We start from the raw sequence: 15,757 nt of genomic DNA on the forward strand, positions 1-15,757 counted from the left end.
CTTCAATAGCTAGCATAATGTTGAAAATGTTCTTCAAGCATCCAATTGAACAGAAAATTCAAGTATGCACAAGAATTCGTGACATGAAGTTAAATAGGATAATAATATACTGTTATTATATTTTATGCATTTATTGTCCGTGTTTTGCTATGTTTATTGTTTTCTTTACTTAAGCCTGTAAGAACTTATCAGTACTCGTAAGTTCTGTAAAACATATATTTTATTTTTCAGTTAAAATATAACACCTCCTATAATACACCGATGCATTTACAGGCATCACTTTGTGTAGTACAAAACTAAGGCAAACATCGAGCGCACTTTGCAGCGTATTATTAACAATTCCCTACATTAAGTAATATAGGCGAAATTTAATACCCTAAATTGCATTACCTAAATTGCTTGACAGGTAAATGACATTTAGCATCTGCGGCAACTCATATCATGCGAGTTTCATGCAGCAATTATTTACCGTGATTAATAATTAACAATAATTGATTCACAGGTACTACGAATGCATTTTTCCACAGTCCACACTCATACAATATTCGGTTTTAATGAAAAATTTAATGAATGAGATATGCAGGTATGCCACTTAACACGAAAATACAAATACTGAATCGTAAAACATTGCAGGAAATGCCAATGATATACTATAGAAATAATATAAGAAAGGGCAGACATTTTTTATTATTAAATTAAGTCACCATGAACAATAATATAGACACTTATGCATATAAACTATTGTTAACAATCGTAAACGCTCCTTATGTATTTTTGCGTTCATTTGAAAAGAAAAGGACGGAAATCTTCTACTTAAAAAACTGCCACTGTACATTTTATGAAAGTTATGGGAAAAATGTAAAATATAAAGAACATTTGCCAAGGTCTTTCATTTGTTCTGTGCTACATGAGTTCTTGGCCATTAAAAATCTAGTTTTAAATTAGAGTAAGTATGTTCCAGCTGTGTGTGTGTTTGCTCTGACTTTACGGTATTTTTGAATAGTGAAAAAATAATATACCCTGGAAGCATAAATGCTGACCCGAAAAATAAAAGCTCTAAAGCAACATATGTTGACATAATTTAGTTGAATTTCGTCAAATACAACAATGATTCATTAACATGGCAGCAAAATATCGACACAAAATCCCTCACCTTGTACTCTTTATTGCAATATCTATAAAATAAAAATATGAAATATAAAAAATATAATGGCTCGTGGAATATTTCACCTAATTGAAATTCAATCTATAAGCAGTCGTATCAATTAATCGTATTTACGTCTTCAATCTATAAACAGTCTCATTTATCCCCGGAAGACGTAAAAATAGCAACTTTTTACCAGTCCTGCAGACACTCAAGTCTAGCCTTCCCTGAGGGGTGTCTCGGCAGCCAGCTTATCGAAGACGTCCTTGAGTGACGTCACGAACTTGTGTACGTCGCTGTACGAGTTGTAGAGCGGCGCAGGCGCGATGCGCATAACGTTCGGTTGTCGTACGTCGCACTGCACAAAAATTTTCATACCTAGAAAATTGAACGGTGAGGCTTTACAAAAAGGGACACATTTAGAAAATTGAACTGGTGATGTTTTACAAATAGCGATACACTTAGAAACTAAAACGAGTGAGGTTTTACAAACACACTTAGAAAAGCGATCGGTTGAAGTTTTACTAATAGCGACACATTTAGAAAATTAAACGGGTGAGGTTTTACAAATATCGATAAATTTAGAAAAAAGTGATCTGGTGAGGTTTTACAAATAGCGACACACTTAGAAAATTACACGAGTGAGATTTTACAAGTAGCGTCAGATTTAAAAAGGGACGGGTGAGGTTGTAAAAATAGCGATACGCGTAGAAAATTGCTAGGGTGAGGTTTTACAAATAACGACACATTTTAAAAATTGAACGGATGAGGTTTTACAAATATCTATACACCTAGAAAAGTGATCGGGTGAGGATTTACAAACAGCAACACATTTAGAAAAGTGATCGGGTGAGGATTTACAAACAGCAACACATTTAGAAAAGTGATCGGGTCATATTGAGCTAATAGCAGCACAATTTCTGCACGTAACATTTATGCGCTGTATTGAAGCGCCTAACAAGGTCATAATGATCCACCGATGCGTGAAAAATTCATCGATATTTGTACAAATTCTCACACTTTTCTCAGAGGGTACAGTTTTGACAACAAATGATATGTTTGTTTTTATAAATTCTATCAATGATGCATCATCAGTTGGATAGTGATTGAAAAAATTCACGTAAGATAAGGAAACGTAGCACAAGCTTCCACTGTTTATAGCATTGTAGCTTGATTCGGTTCTCGCTGACTAGATGAACAAAATTTTTGGAAAAATAGACGAAAATTAATTTTGCAGTTTACTCAGTTTCATTCGATCAATTCATATCAATGGAATTGGAGTTTAATCAGGGACCATCTCTATAATAATTATTACCTGAATTATTCAGTCATTATTCGAATTCATTAAATTCTCAGCAGACACACGAATCACGCGATGCCTAGTCTAAACTCTTTGTGCTCATTGTGCTCGTAAGGACATATTATTTAAATTCCAAGACTGCCAATTCTGACTGAGCACTGAATTGATTTTATGTTCATGAATTCAAAATGCCTCCAATTTTCTGATCGAATGAGTAATGGTTGACTGTTATTTCCGTCACATTTCAAGATATTTAAAGTAGCCCCAACACTCTGGTCTATTGAATGGTGATATTTATATTTAAAGTAGACCTAACACTCTGGTCTAATGAATGGTGATATTTACATTTAAAGTAGATCTATCACTCTGGTCTAATGAATGGTGATATTTACATTTAAAGTGGACCTAACACCCTCGTCCAATGAATGGCGATATTTACATTTAAAGTAGACCTAACATCCTGGTTTGGTGATTATGATATTTGAATTTCTTTGCATCACGCTTTATCCTGAAATTTTGTTACAAATGAAGTTTTTTTAGCCCCTGTTTTACTCACAACGATACCACGTTTGCCGAGCTCAGCGTGCACGCGTCCGATGGGTAGACTGAAGCTGAGTGAGAGCTGACAACCGCGTTGCGCTGGGTCATCAGGGGTGATGATTCTAGCGAATGGTTTAGAATTTGATGATGATTCCGTATTGAAGTATGTCAGCAAGAGGTGCTCCAGATATCCCGTTAGCAGTCGCTGTTTTCTTATGATCTTTTCCATGCCTGCTTCGTCGAAAATCTGTGTTGAAGGTAAAATGCAAGTCAAAGAATGATGTTGGAAATTATAACTCGGTCAAAAAAACTTAGTTTGGAACGAAAAATGTAGGCGATGCTCTGAGTAGTAAATCCGGTTATAAACAAATAAAATACAAATTTAAGGATCATGAATCTCGAACTTTATACTGAAAATAAATTCTTAATAATGATCCAAATCTGCCTGATTCATTGAAGACGGCAGTGAAAGAAATTCAGTGAGTGAAATATTCTACGCTAAAAATAAATGAGAAATTCGATAGCAACGTTCCAATTGGGAGCTATCCTGGCTGTAAAATTTTCTGATCCTTGTCAAATATCATGGGTTTTTATTTATCTAATCTAACTTATATTTTGACCGACCAAATGATATTATTTGCACAGCATATCTCGAGATGGAATAATTTCCACATTGGATGCATTTTGCACGATATAAGCCTGTTTCTTTATTTATTCTTTATTCGCACAGGAGCACACGTGAAATACATAAAAAGAGAACATCGAAATTTTGAAGACAAAAAAAGATAAAAAAATAAAAATATAGGCCTGCTTTCTTTCTTTATCATTTATTTACACATTAATTCACGCAAAAAAATACATAACAAGAGAACATCGAAAATTTGAAGAAGAAAAAAAATAAAATAAAAAGTGTAAGCCTGCTTTCTTTTTTATTCTTTATTCGCACAGGAGCACACAAAAAAAATACATAAAAAGAGAACATGGAAAATTTGAAGAAGAAAAGAAAAGAAATATATAAAAAAAATAAAAATATAAGCCTGATTTCTTTCTTTATTCTTTATTCACACAGGAGCGCACAAAAAAATACATAAAAAGAGAACATCGAAAATTTGAAGAAGAAAAGAAAAATACGAATATGTTAAAAAATAAATATATATAAAAAATAAAATATATAAAAAATATAAAAATATAAGCCTGCTACGACCCTCACCTCGAGACTGGCGATGACGAGGGCGACCAGGAAGGGAGGAGGGTTGCACAGCCTGAAGCCGTCTACCCCGGGGGCGACATCGCAGTGCTCCTGCATCAGGAACCTCGTATCCTCCTTGTTACTCCACCAGCCTCGCAGCTGAGACTTGCTGGAGCGTCCTGCGTGTTTTTTGTTTACGTACGCGCCAGCGATGCAGCCTGGACCGCTGTTCAGGTACTGAAGTTTGGTGCGTTAATAATTACATTTTCGTAGCGATACGATCTTTTTTAATCCACAAGGATATTAATTGGCAAAGTAATTACAGTCAAGTAGTCCTGACATTTTTACGTGCTTCGGTGCGTTTAAAATTAAAATTTGTAGCGATGCAAATGTTTTTTTTTTCAATCTACAAGGCTATTGATTGACAAAGTAACTACAGTTAAGCAGTCCTGATATTTATACTTTACCTACAGGTAAGCAGTCTTGATATTTTTACGTGCTTCGGTGCGTTAAAAATTAAAATTTTGCGGTGATCCAAATTTTTATATTAAATCCACAAAGATATTAATTGCCACAGTAATTACAGTTAAGCAGTCCTGACTTTATTAAGCGGTTCATTCCTTAGTACTTGAACAGCAAATAACTCATTATAATATAGATTAAATATTAAAAACGGAGGCCAAATTCTGCAATAGGTTACTTCTGATTCATATGAATATATACACATAACACTAAAAGATGTCGAACTTGAAGTAAAATTAACAAAAATAGCTTCATGATGCATGGCTTGTAGGTTAAATTATTAACCGAATAATCAATTGCTTAATTAAATTAATCATTAATACTTCGTCACTAATTGTCGTTAACGTAACCACAACAGGTCAATGCTCCATCATTGTTACTCCACACAACATGTACAGTAATACTAATTGTGAGCATCACCATCATCACACCCCACTTCCCTCACCACAACCCACCTTATAAGTGCACCAGCACGCAAAATCCACGCCCCACTCGTCCAGCCTGATCTCCACGTTGCCCACCGCGTGTGCCAGATCCCACCCCACGACGCAGCCCTCTGCGTGGGCAGCCCACGTGATTCTTTCCATATCAAATTTTTGTCCCGTGTAATATTGCACTCCACTTAAACACACGACGGCGATAGACGGGCCTTCTTCCTTTAAAATCTATGGAAATTAAAGTGAGATAGTAGCAGATAGTCATTAAAATTTTATTAAAAGTTAGATTATTATAATAATAATAAATCTTCCATTTGAGGAACTTTAATTTTTTGAACATGAATTTTTTGAAGAAGAATCGCTCCTTTTTGAAGGATTATTGTTTTTAAAAGTTCCTAATCAAGACACAAAATTTTATATTGAAAATTAAATCAAGATGCGATTGGATCTTTCGGTTTCAAAATTTACCTCCATAATGTCTTCGATCCTAATTAAATCCTCCCCAGCCCTGGGCTGGATCTGGATCAAAGCTTCCTCTGGATCATATCCTCTGAGCTCGATCTGCGATAGCATTGCGTACTGCAAAAATGGAATCGAAAATTAATAGATAAAATCCTTGAGATAAATTAACTTGTATTCAGAATTAAAAGAAATTTTCAACTCCTGTTCTGAAATTTAGTTTCGATTACATCGCATTCCAGTGCGAATACGGGCACGTAAACAATAAAAAAAATCATCAATAATTTTCACAGCACCACAAAATTATCATGTACGCAATTTTTTACGTGGTTTCTCACCCTGTCTGAAGGGAAGGCCCCGCCCTCAATAAGGATTTTGTAGCGGTCACCCGCGGGCTGGTAGAAAGAACAAAGCAGCAGGTGTAGGTTCACCGTGAGGCCGTTCATGAGGGTTACTGAGGACGGCTCTGCTCCAACAATACGGCCAAGCGCTTCTCGTCCGTACCTTGGAAATATACAACACACAATTCAGAGTATATACATGGCAGTAGATAGCACTCAAAACACGGTGAGTGCGTTGATGATGCAGTTAAATGACACACTTATATTGCAAAGGCCGGCCCAGCTACGAAAATACGGCCAAGCGCTTCTCGCCCGTACCTTTGAAATATACAACGCATAGCTCAGAGAAAATAAAAGGCAGTAGATAGCACTCAAAACAAGGTGAGCGTGTTAATGATGCAGTTAGATAAAGCAAATATCACACACTTTTCCAGCCGAGGTCGAGCAGCTACGGAAATACGGCTAAGTGATTCATGTTCGTATCTTTGCATAATACAGGACAAAACTCAACGTAAATAAAAGGCACTTCCACGAAAAAAATTATGTAAACATGTTAATAAATAAATAAATTACCTCGATATGACAAACTTGCTTTACATCAATGGTGTAGTAAAAAATTAAATTATTTGGACAAATAATGTAGATAAATAAGCCTCAAGAATTAATTTTGTTGATTTATTTACCATTTCTACATGTTATTCAAATTGAACAACTAAGACAGATAACAACAATTATGCTAGTGAAGGTTAAAAAGTGGACACGTGAAATACAACAGAGAGAACTTTTTGAAAGTGCCAGAACAATGAGCCGTTTCACAAATTAACTTAAACTAGCCTAGAAATGAAATATGAAAATTCATTAACGTATTTTTCGTGAAAAAATTAGCGCCTCGGTAAGACTCACCTGTCACAGGTCGCTGCTGGGAGCGGTTCTTCAAAGTGCATGTAGACTCCCCTTCAAAATAATGAAATAAATTTACAATTTAACGAAAAAAAACACGTGAACTAAATTTTTGTTGCAAAATTATATTCAAGCTGCAACGGTCCTTGGAAAGTTAACATTTAAATTCATAAAAACAGTTCATCTGAATGTTTGCCTTTCTTATCCGTGTCAATAAATAAATAAAAATGAATAATAAATAACACTTTTCTTGAATATCTCCACTCATCTTACATGTCAGCCCATTTCTGGAGCTGGGCTTGCATGTGGGCGTCTGCGGACTTGGGCTTCAGTCCCAAAGAATTTCCGCAGAGATAAATGCATTCTTCCGCAAGTTCTTCCGCTGGAAGATTTTGGCCGATTTCCGGCAGAGTTTCTTTCCTCGGGTATGCAAACCTGATGCGTGAATGTATATAATTTATTCAATGATCGATTTTATATTGTAATTATTATTTATCTAACGAAATTCATTAGGAGTTGAAATAAATTAGATGCTAAGTTATGTCATGTCACTCTTATCAACTCCAAGCCCAAAGCTACATACTTATTGATATGAATCCAAAAATGAATGAAATCAAATATTAGAGAATCCGAATAAAAATGAAAATAATTTTCGTTGATTAATTCGCCAAATACTGTCAGTGAACAACTGACCAACAGTGAACAACTGACTATCAGTGAACAACTGACCATCATTGAACAACTGACCATCATTGAACAACTGACCATCATTGAACAACTGACCATCAGTGAACAACTGACCATCAGTGAACAACTGACCATCAGTGAACAACTGACCATCAGTGAACAACTGACCATCAGTGAGCAACTGACCAGAGAACGAGTAGCAGACTTCTATAAACTTTGAACATTTAGACAATTATCTGCACATAAAATAACGCGTGAAACACAATATATTATCAACACAATTTCACTGTTGGATTATTGCTGACGTGAATCTTAACGCACTTCTCCCTGAAGCTCCTGAGTTCGTCTTCGTCGTCAAGCAACGCAGCAAAATCTTCGTCAAAAACGTCGAGATTTTGGGCCCCGGCGCGTCGCTTCAGCTCCGCCGCCACCAAATTCTGTGGCGTTAGAGGTAATGTGACGTTAGAGGTAATGTGGCGTTAGAGGTAATGTGACGTTAGAGGTAATGTGACGTTAGAGTTGATGTGACGTTAGAGGTAATGTGACGTTAGAGGTGATGTGACGTTATAATGTGACGTTAGACGTAATGTGACGTTAGAGATAATGTGACGTTAGAGGTAATGTGACGTTAGAGGTAATGTGACGCTAGAGGTAATGTGACGTTAGAGGTAATCTGACGTTAGAGGTAATGTGACGTTAGAGGTAATGTAACGTTAGAGGTTATGTGTCATTAGAGGCAATGTGATGTTGAAGGTAATAGTAATGCTGGAAACATTTTTATGCGATCAAATGAAGGTTATATTACGTGTACATTAACCGTAATACACGAGCAATCGTTTTACCTTGTGCGATATAGGAGAATCAAATTATGTAAATTATTTTAAATTATTCACGATCATTCTACTGCAATTCTTTAATAGAAAACTTGACCATCAATAAAATCAAAAATATCTACATAAAAAATGTGAATAAAATCTTTCTAGGCCATATGTAAATAATACGAGACTGTTCTATAGCAGTCTCAAGATCTTTTTTTCTAATCAGCCCTGTCAAATTCGTGCTTTACTGTTCCCTGCTCTGTACTGTATTTGTTCAGCACTGTTCCTGCTCTACAGGGTGCGCCACAGAAACTTACTTATTTGAAAGGTCAATAAAAAGAAAAGTACTCCAGTTATTGTTTTGAAATTTTCATTTTCGAGAAAACAGTATCCCAAATTTTTTATTCATACAGTTTTGAAAATTAAATCTCATAAATGACGGCCTCCATTGCGCATAAACTAATGAAGTCGCTTTTTTCATAATGGTTTCCACTCTATGCAGCATATCAATCGGTATTTTGGCAATGACGTCGCGAATGTTGTTCTTGAGGTGTGCTATGGTCCATGGTCGATCGACATAAACCAGAAATTTCAAATATCCCCATAAAAAGAAATCGCATGGAGTCAAACCTGGAGAGCGTGGCGGCCATTGGAGATCGCCTCTGAGAGAGATGAGGCGGTCGGGGAAATGTTGTCGCAACAAATTCATCGAGTCTCGTGCTGTGTGTGTTGTGGCTCCATCTTGCTGAAACCACACGTTCCTAAAGTTCATTTCTTCGAGTCTTGGAAGAAAAAGTTCCTCGATCATGTTCCTGTAACGAGCTCCATTAACGGTAACTGCGCGTTCGTTTTCTTAAAAAAATAAGGACCAATTATTCCCATTACCGACGTCGCACACCAGACAGTAACTCGCTCACAGTTAAGTGGCTTCTGGTGAAACTCACGTGGATTTACACCACACCAATAACGCATGTTTAGCCTGTTGACGCAGCCGGAAATGTGGAAGTGAGCCTCGCCACTGAAAAAAACGACCGCGTCTTCAGGCAGGTTGTCAACCAGCATTTTACATGCATTTTGACGGGCAACAAAATCGCGTTCAGTTAATTCTTGCACAACAGCAAATTTATTTGAGAAACTTTGAGAAACAAACTTGGGAACTTTCCCCTTCATATGCACCCCCTCTCGCCCCTCTACCCGATCAACTAACCGCACAGGAATTTTTTCAAATAAGTAAGTTTCTGTGACGCACCCTGTATAAAGATCCTGCTCAGAAACTCTTCCTGCTCAGCACTGTTCCCGCTCAGAAGCTGTTCCTTCTCAGCACTGTTCCTGCCCAGAACTGTTCCTGCCCAGAACTGTTCCTGCTCTGCACTGTTCCTGCTCAGTACTGTTCCTGCCTCAGCACTGTTCCTGCTCAGCACTGTTCCTGCTCAGCACTGTTCCTGCCTCAGCAATGTTCCTGCTCAGAAGCTGTTCCTGCTCAGCACTGTTCCTGCCCAGAACTGTTCCTGCCTCAGCACTGTTCGTGCTCAGCACTGCTCCTGCTCAGCACTGTTCCTGCTCAGCACTGTTCCTGCTCAGAAGCTGTTCCTGCTCAGAAGCTGTTCCTGCTCAGCACTGTTCCTGCCTCAGCAATGTTCCTGCTCAGAAGCTGTTCCTGCTCAGCACTGTTCCTGCCCAGAACTGTTCCTGCCTCAGCACTGTTGCTGCTCAGCACTGTTCCTGCTCAGCACTGTTCCTGCTCAGAAGCTGTTCCTGCTCAGCACTGTTCCTGCCAAGAAGCTGTTCCTGCTCAGCACTGTTCCTGCCCAGAACTGCTCCTGCTCAGCACTGTTCCTGCCCATAACTGCTCCTGCTCAGCACTGTTCCTGCCCATAACTGCTCCTGCTCAGCACTGTTCCTGCTCTACGGATGTCTTCTCACATCCACGCAGCTGCCGGTCAGTCACGCGGTGCATGGCGGCTCAGCGGCCGCGCGGATGAAGTTATAGACGCGCTTGCTTTCCCTTGGAAATAAAGTGACGGTAGACGAGCGTCGCGCCATTGAAGCTTTCATGTCTTTTTTTATTTGCAGAAATAATGTTCTTTGTTTAACGAAGGGAAATTTAATTACCAAGAACTAGCGCTGTATGTCGTCGCCAAGGCTTTTGTCGGAAGGTAAAATGAGTCGCAATAGTTTTTGTTCGGGGATTTCATTTCTTCCAGATTGACATTCAAAATGCGGTAATATATACAGGTAAGCACGAAAATATATTCTGTGAATTTTAAACTTCATTCCTTATGTTTAGGAATTAATTAAATAAAGCTGGAAAATATTGCGCATTTTTCTTCATTTAGAATTGTCCTCTTGGCCAAATAAAGATTCGTTCAGAATAAATGATAATTTCAAGAATATAATAATTATTCGTGTCACTGGATTATTTTCAATTAAGACGACGTTTTTTGCAACAAGAATATAATAATTATTTTTCGTGAAGGTGGAATCATCTTTTAAATTAAGACGACATTTTTGCAAGTCTTTGATAAATTTTGTTCTTCGATTTTTAGACTAACATCGGTCATTCGGTTGACGGAAATCAGTAGATTTTCCTGTGTCCAACTTAACTGGATGTTTTTCCAGGATAGTTTGGTAGCAATCAGCGAGTAGTAACCTGGTAATGATTGTCCTGTGGACTGGACTGTAAATTAATGGCACATTTTCCTCTGTGGACTGGAATACTCATTACCTGGACATCTTCGTCAGTGGACTGGATTAGCCATTAAAAAATATAACGCAGTACTCACTGCAGTGAGTGACAGAGAGCGCATTTACTCGTCGACGAAAACGTGAAATCACGGACGGACAGACAGACGGACATGGCGAGCACAATAGTGCATTTTGTTTCCATAAATGAGAAAATGCGTTAAAAAGTCGCCAACGACCGTCCACAACGTCGCACTGCTAACCGATGCCAAAGCGAGACTGATCTCTGTTCTCTTGTTTTCATGTCTGCGTCAAAGATGTTCTCATTTACAGTTCTGCAGTACCAAAATATTTTTAAACAGCTCATGCGTGGTCGCAAGTCTAGTTTGATCCTACATTTTTGTTTTGGTTGATTCAGCAAGGAATAAATTCTCAGGTTAATTAAGCCGGTTGACAACTACGTCGCAAGTATTTGTAAAAATCAGACCGTCAAATCATAAGTTCCTTAAAATCAATGCATTAAATCAGTCAATTAAAATCAATATTTGAAATTTTCGAGGAAAACCGTAAATTTCTTCAAGAACCTAAGTTCCAGATTAATTCGAGTGTTGTTCCTAAAGTTTCTATTATTAGTAAATTATGTCTGAAATTAAACGAGTGCCTCACCTCTCTTGGCTTATCACAATTCATGATTGTTTGTTACGGAGACTCGTGGATAGTAATTTGCTGTTGAACGAGTTCTTGGAACCTGGAAAGTTAAAATGACACAAATTTATACCAGATTTTAGCTTGCAAATTCTTCATTCGATTTTCTATTTATTTATTTATCTTTTTGTTCACACAATTTGCAGGGTTCAGTTGATGTCAATAAGATAATATAAGAACATCAAAAACTAGAATGAACAAGTGCCAACATGCGGCTGATTAATGTTAAAATGACCACACATAATAACAAAAATTTCTAATAAGTTATGAAAACAACCCCGCATCGCACCCAAGCAAAGAAATAAACCTCTGGTTGATATTAAGAATTTCATTGAGATTCGAAAGGTCACGGCAGTCACTCACCTTCTCGAGAGCAGCAGGAGCTTCTGACGTACACAACCTCCCTTACCGAGCGCAGCCACACGACTGGCTCAGGGCGAGGGCCTATTCCTTGGACTTTCCGTCCACATGGACATACTTTCTGGTGTCCAGCCTTTTCCGTGAGCCTGGTCTCCAATTAGAAGTTTGTATTTTACCGATTTATCTCAATTACTAATGTCCCGATAACTTATTTTCACCTTTAAATCGCGATTGTGTTCGTCGCTAGCCAGAATTCTAATGATTTTGAGGCATGCAACGCTCCCATAAAAGGTTCGGTTGTTGGCACAATATAATTAATTCATATTTGCCAATTACTCCATGTACTTGAGATTTACTGTTAATTCGTGTTTACTGTTCGTGTGCACTGCTCGTATTTACCGTATAGGTAAACTATTCGTGTTTATTGTTCGTATGCACTGCTCGTATTTACTGTTTAGATAAACTGTTCGTGTTTATTGTTCGTATGAACTGTTCGTGTTTACTGATCATGCGTACACTATTCGCGAATACATATCGCATTCACTGTTCGTATTCACCATTGGTATTCTTTTTGTGCACCGTTTGTGTTTACTGTAGGTGTTGGTGTTGTGTGAGCACTCACTGATATAGAGCAAGCTACTCGCGATATATAATCGCATGTGCAGTTTTAAAAAGGATCACAGCATTCCAAAACTTCCGGCCAAAGATGACCTCGAAACGCAAGACTTCAAGACCGCGTTGAGCGGAAATTGCCTTGAAAAGAATTACAACTTTAAAATGTGCTTTTAACTAAGTAGTAGGTCAGGTGCAGTGGTGCAGGTGCAGTAGTGCAAGTGCAGTGGTGCAGGTGCAGTGGTGCAGGTGCAGTGGTGCAGGTGCAGTGGTGCAGGTGCAGTGGTGCAGGTGCAGTAGTGCAGGTGCAGTAACCACAATTTTTCTAAGCACTTGCACGTGTCGCTCGTGGCAGCTGCCTAACCTGTTTCAACAGGGAACACTGAAAGAAATATATGTGTCATATTGACCAAATAGTGACATGTTTTTACCCACAACACGAGCAGAGAGCGGACGTTGGAATGATACACCTTTTGTCGGGTCAAACTGGATGTGGGAGACCCAAACAAGGGCAAAAAGTCCATCGATATTTGGACTTAGTCCCACTGATTTATATGAGTGAAGAAATTGATGCATCTTTACTTCACTCATTAGATGCATGGTTAAATCATAATATACGAGTGTTCAAATAAAAGATACTCTGCTTCAATTGTAATTAAAATCAATTGATTTAGTAAATCCACCTATATTCGAAAGAATGAAAATTTTTGACTTTCGGATCGAATTCACCGATTATAATGTTACGCTACGGACTGCTGGAAATACTCATTCGCTGACTATTGTTTTATTGTTCAAATTAACAATATTTTATTGTGTTAAATTCATAGATAATTATTAAATTTTGAAGATTTGAAGAAGAAAAATTTTTGTAGTCACTATCCACTTACAAATAGTGGAGCAAATAATTATATTATTTTCATTATAAGTCTTAACAAATATGTTGAAAAATTTATGTATCTCTCAGCTCAAATTTAGCACGAATATATATTTTTACAATTCTTTGTCGTTATACTTGATTTACTTGTACGTTTGTGATTTATATCTTTAAAGCAAAGGACATGTCATAATCTAAGTAGCCTCACGCCAAGCAGTCATAGAAGGAGGACTAAAAAAAAGTCGCCACCTTGTCTAGCTCGCCAGTCCAGCCAACTGCGCTACCTTAGAAGAAAGATGTAGTTTTAAATAACGCTGCATAAAGAACAAAAGTTTTAGATTTTCTGAATAGAATTAACTATATTTTCTCATTCTTTATCAGCGACTAACTTTTTTTGTGGAAAATACTTCCCATTCTTGCAAGATTTGACAGGACAACAGCGTATTTTAACTGTCATTGCCCTTCGTTGAACTATTCGCTCCAATCGAAATTCTTTACCAGTATGAAAAAGGCGCTGTTTCCTTTGACCCAGAAAATAATCATGTTCAGATAATCACAAACATGTGCATTTATTACGGCAAAACCCAAGTTAGGTAATCGAATGAAGTTGTTACTAAGGGCATCAGGTGTGTTGGTCAACGTGGGCAGCCATCGGGATCCTGTCTGACTAGTTGGGACTTTCAAGACCGCTGCCAAGAGCTTGCGTTTTTTTATTATTATTATTTAGGAATAGCTTCCAGTGCACAATCTATGTAAGATAAAACGTGCATTGCTTCATGTGTGAGTTCAATTATATTTAGTTGCTCTTTCAACCTCCAAGTTTCCTGATCGAGTCGGACTTTATATACTTCCGGTATTCAAACCTGATTTCAAAAGGAACTTGAAAATGTTTGATATCATTAACTCGCTGTACAGCAAATGAACAACGGAATGACAACCTAATTAATACAATTATGAGGCCTCTATCATAATTAAATGACAATGACACGGTTGTATAATATATACACCATATCATGATTTTATATTGTATCGCCCGACAATGACTTCATGCAAGGGTTCACACGAATAAAATTCATTCACTCGGAACCGAAATTGGACAACGTAAAATCCACAAATTAGAATTCCTGAAGCTATATTATACAATTATTTTAAGTATCAATAAATATCACAGCGCTAAAGTCTAAGCTTAATTTAAATAGTGGCCGTTACGCTACAATGATTAAGCATTGTTCAATTTTCCCGTATTCACAACTCTGTCGAAACCTCCGCTCAATTTAAGTGGCATCGCTTCTTATACTTTATTTCGGCTAAATAAATGAGGAGTACATTGTTACGAAACAAAGAATATTTTGAGTAGGATTCATCAACACTCCAAACTATTGCAATATATTGCGGAATGAAACCTCATCGCTGAACGTTTTGGGAAACATTTATTCAAAATCTAAATAGTGTTTCAGCCTAACAGTTTATTAGATCAGTCGCAACCACGCGCAACTCGCAGACTTATATCAAACAATCCAATATTCAAACGATTTATAGCAGCCTAATATTCCATGGAGAATTTCCAAAGCAAATTATTGCGTCAATCCTAAGACGATTTTTTTATGAAACGCTACTAACCCTGGCGCCAATGGCCACAAACTGGACAAACCTGCTCTAGTGCTTCGCTTCAGGGGCCAGATTCTCAGAACCTTTTGCGACCTCTTAAGTGCATCAGCCAATATGGGTTGGTTATCATTTTTAACCACTTTTGACACCCGATGAAAAAACCTAGAGCTCTCTTGGAACTTTCAGAAATTAATTTTTTTTAACAGCAAAGTTCAGATGATTATAGGTTCTGTCGTCGCTTTGTATCGCCTTGCAGAAAACTCGAGAATTAGCTATCCTTTGTTATTATTTCGGTGATATAAAATTTTTCACTGATATAATGTTTTTCGATTATTATAGTAAATACTTTGATGGTAGTGAGTTTGACTGTACTAAGTTCTTCGATGATGGTAAATTATTCGATGGTAGTGAATTCGCGATTACGTTTGTAGTTATAATAGATTTACACCGATCACATAATTAGTGTAAAGTATGTGATATCATCGAGTTCTGCTTAGAATCATTTCGATGCTTGGTAATTATAATATTTGTAACGAAATTTTCAAAATATAGCTTGAAAATGGCGAAGAAGGGGCACCG

General features: G+C 37.4%; 1 protein-coding gene across 1 annotated transcript; it reads right to left on the reverse strand.

The window, feature by feature from the left end:
* Nucleotides 1-118: 118 nt before the first annotated feature.
* On the reverse strand, nucleotides 119-12,148 carry LOC108676413 (kynureninase-like). Its single transcript, XM_018164487.2, has 11 exons — nucleotides 12,088-12,148; nucleotides 11,686-11,767; nucleotides 7,841-7,956; nucleotides 7,106-7,267; nucleotides 6,836-6,886; nucleotides 5,930-6,095; nucleotides 5,601-5,711; nucleotides 5,151-5,360; nucleotides 4,195-4,410; nucleotides 3,001-3,231; nucleotides 119-1,502 (listed from the first exon to the last, which is right to left on the reverse strand). The coding sequence occupies exons 2-11, from the start codon at nucleotides 11,707-11,709 to the stop codon at nucleotides 1,362-1,364; spliced, it is 1,428 nt and encodes a 475-aa protein (XP_018019976.1). The 5' UTR covers nucleotides 11,710-11,767; nucleotides 12,088-12,148; the 3' UTR covers nucleotides 119-1,361.
* Between the last annotated feature and the right edge of the window lie 3,609 nt (nucleotides 12,149-15,757).

Source organism: Hyalella azteca, unplaced genomic scaffold (assembly GCF_000764305.2).
Source record: "Hyalella azteca isolate HAZT.00-mixed unplaced genomic scaffold, Hazt_2.0.2 contig11902, whole genome shotgun sequence".
Taxonomy (NCBI): Eukaryota; Metazoa; Arthropoda; class Malacostraca; order Amphipoda; family Hyalellidae; genus Hyalella; species Hyalella azteca.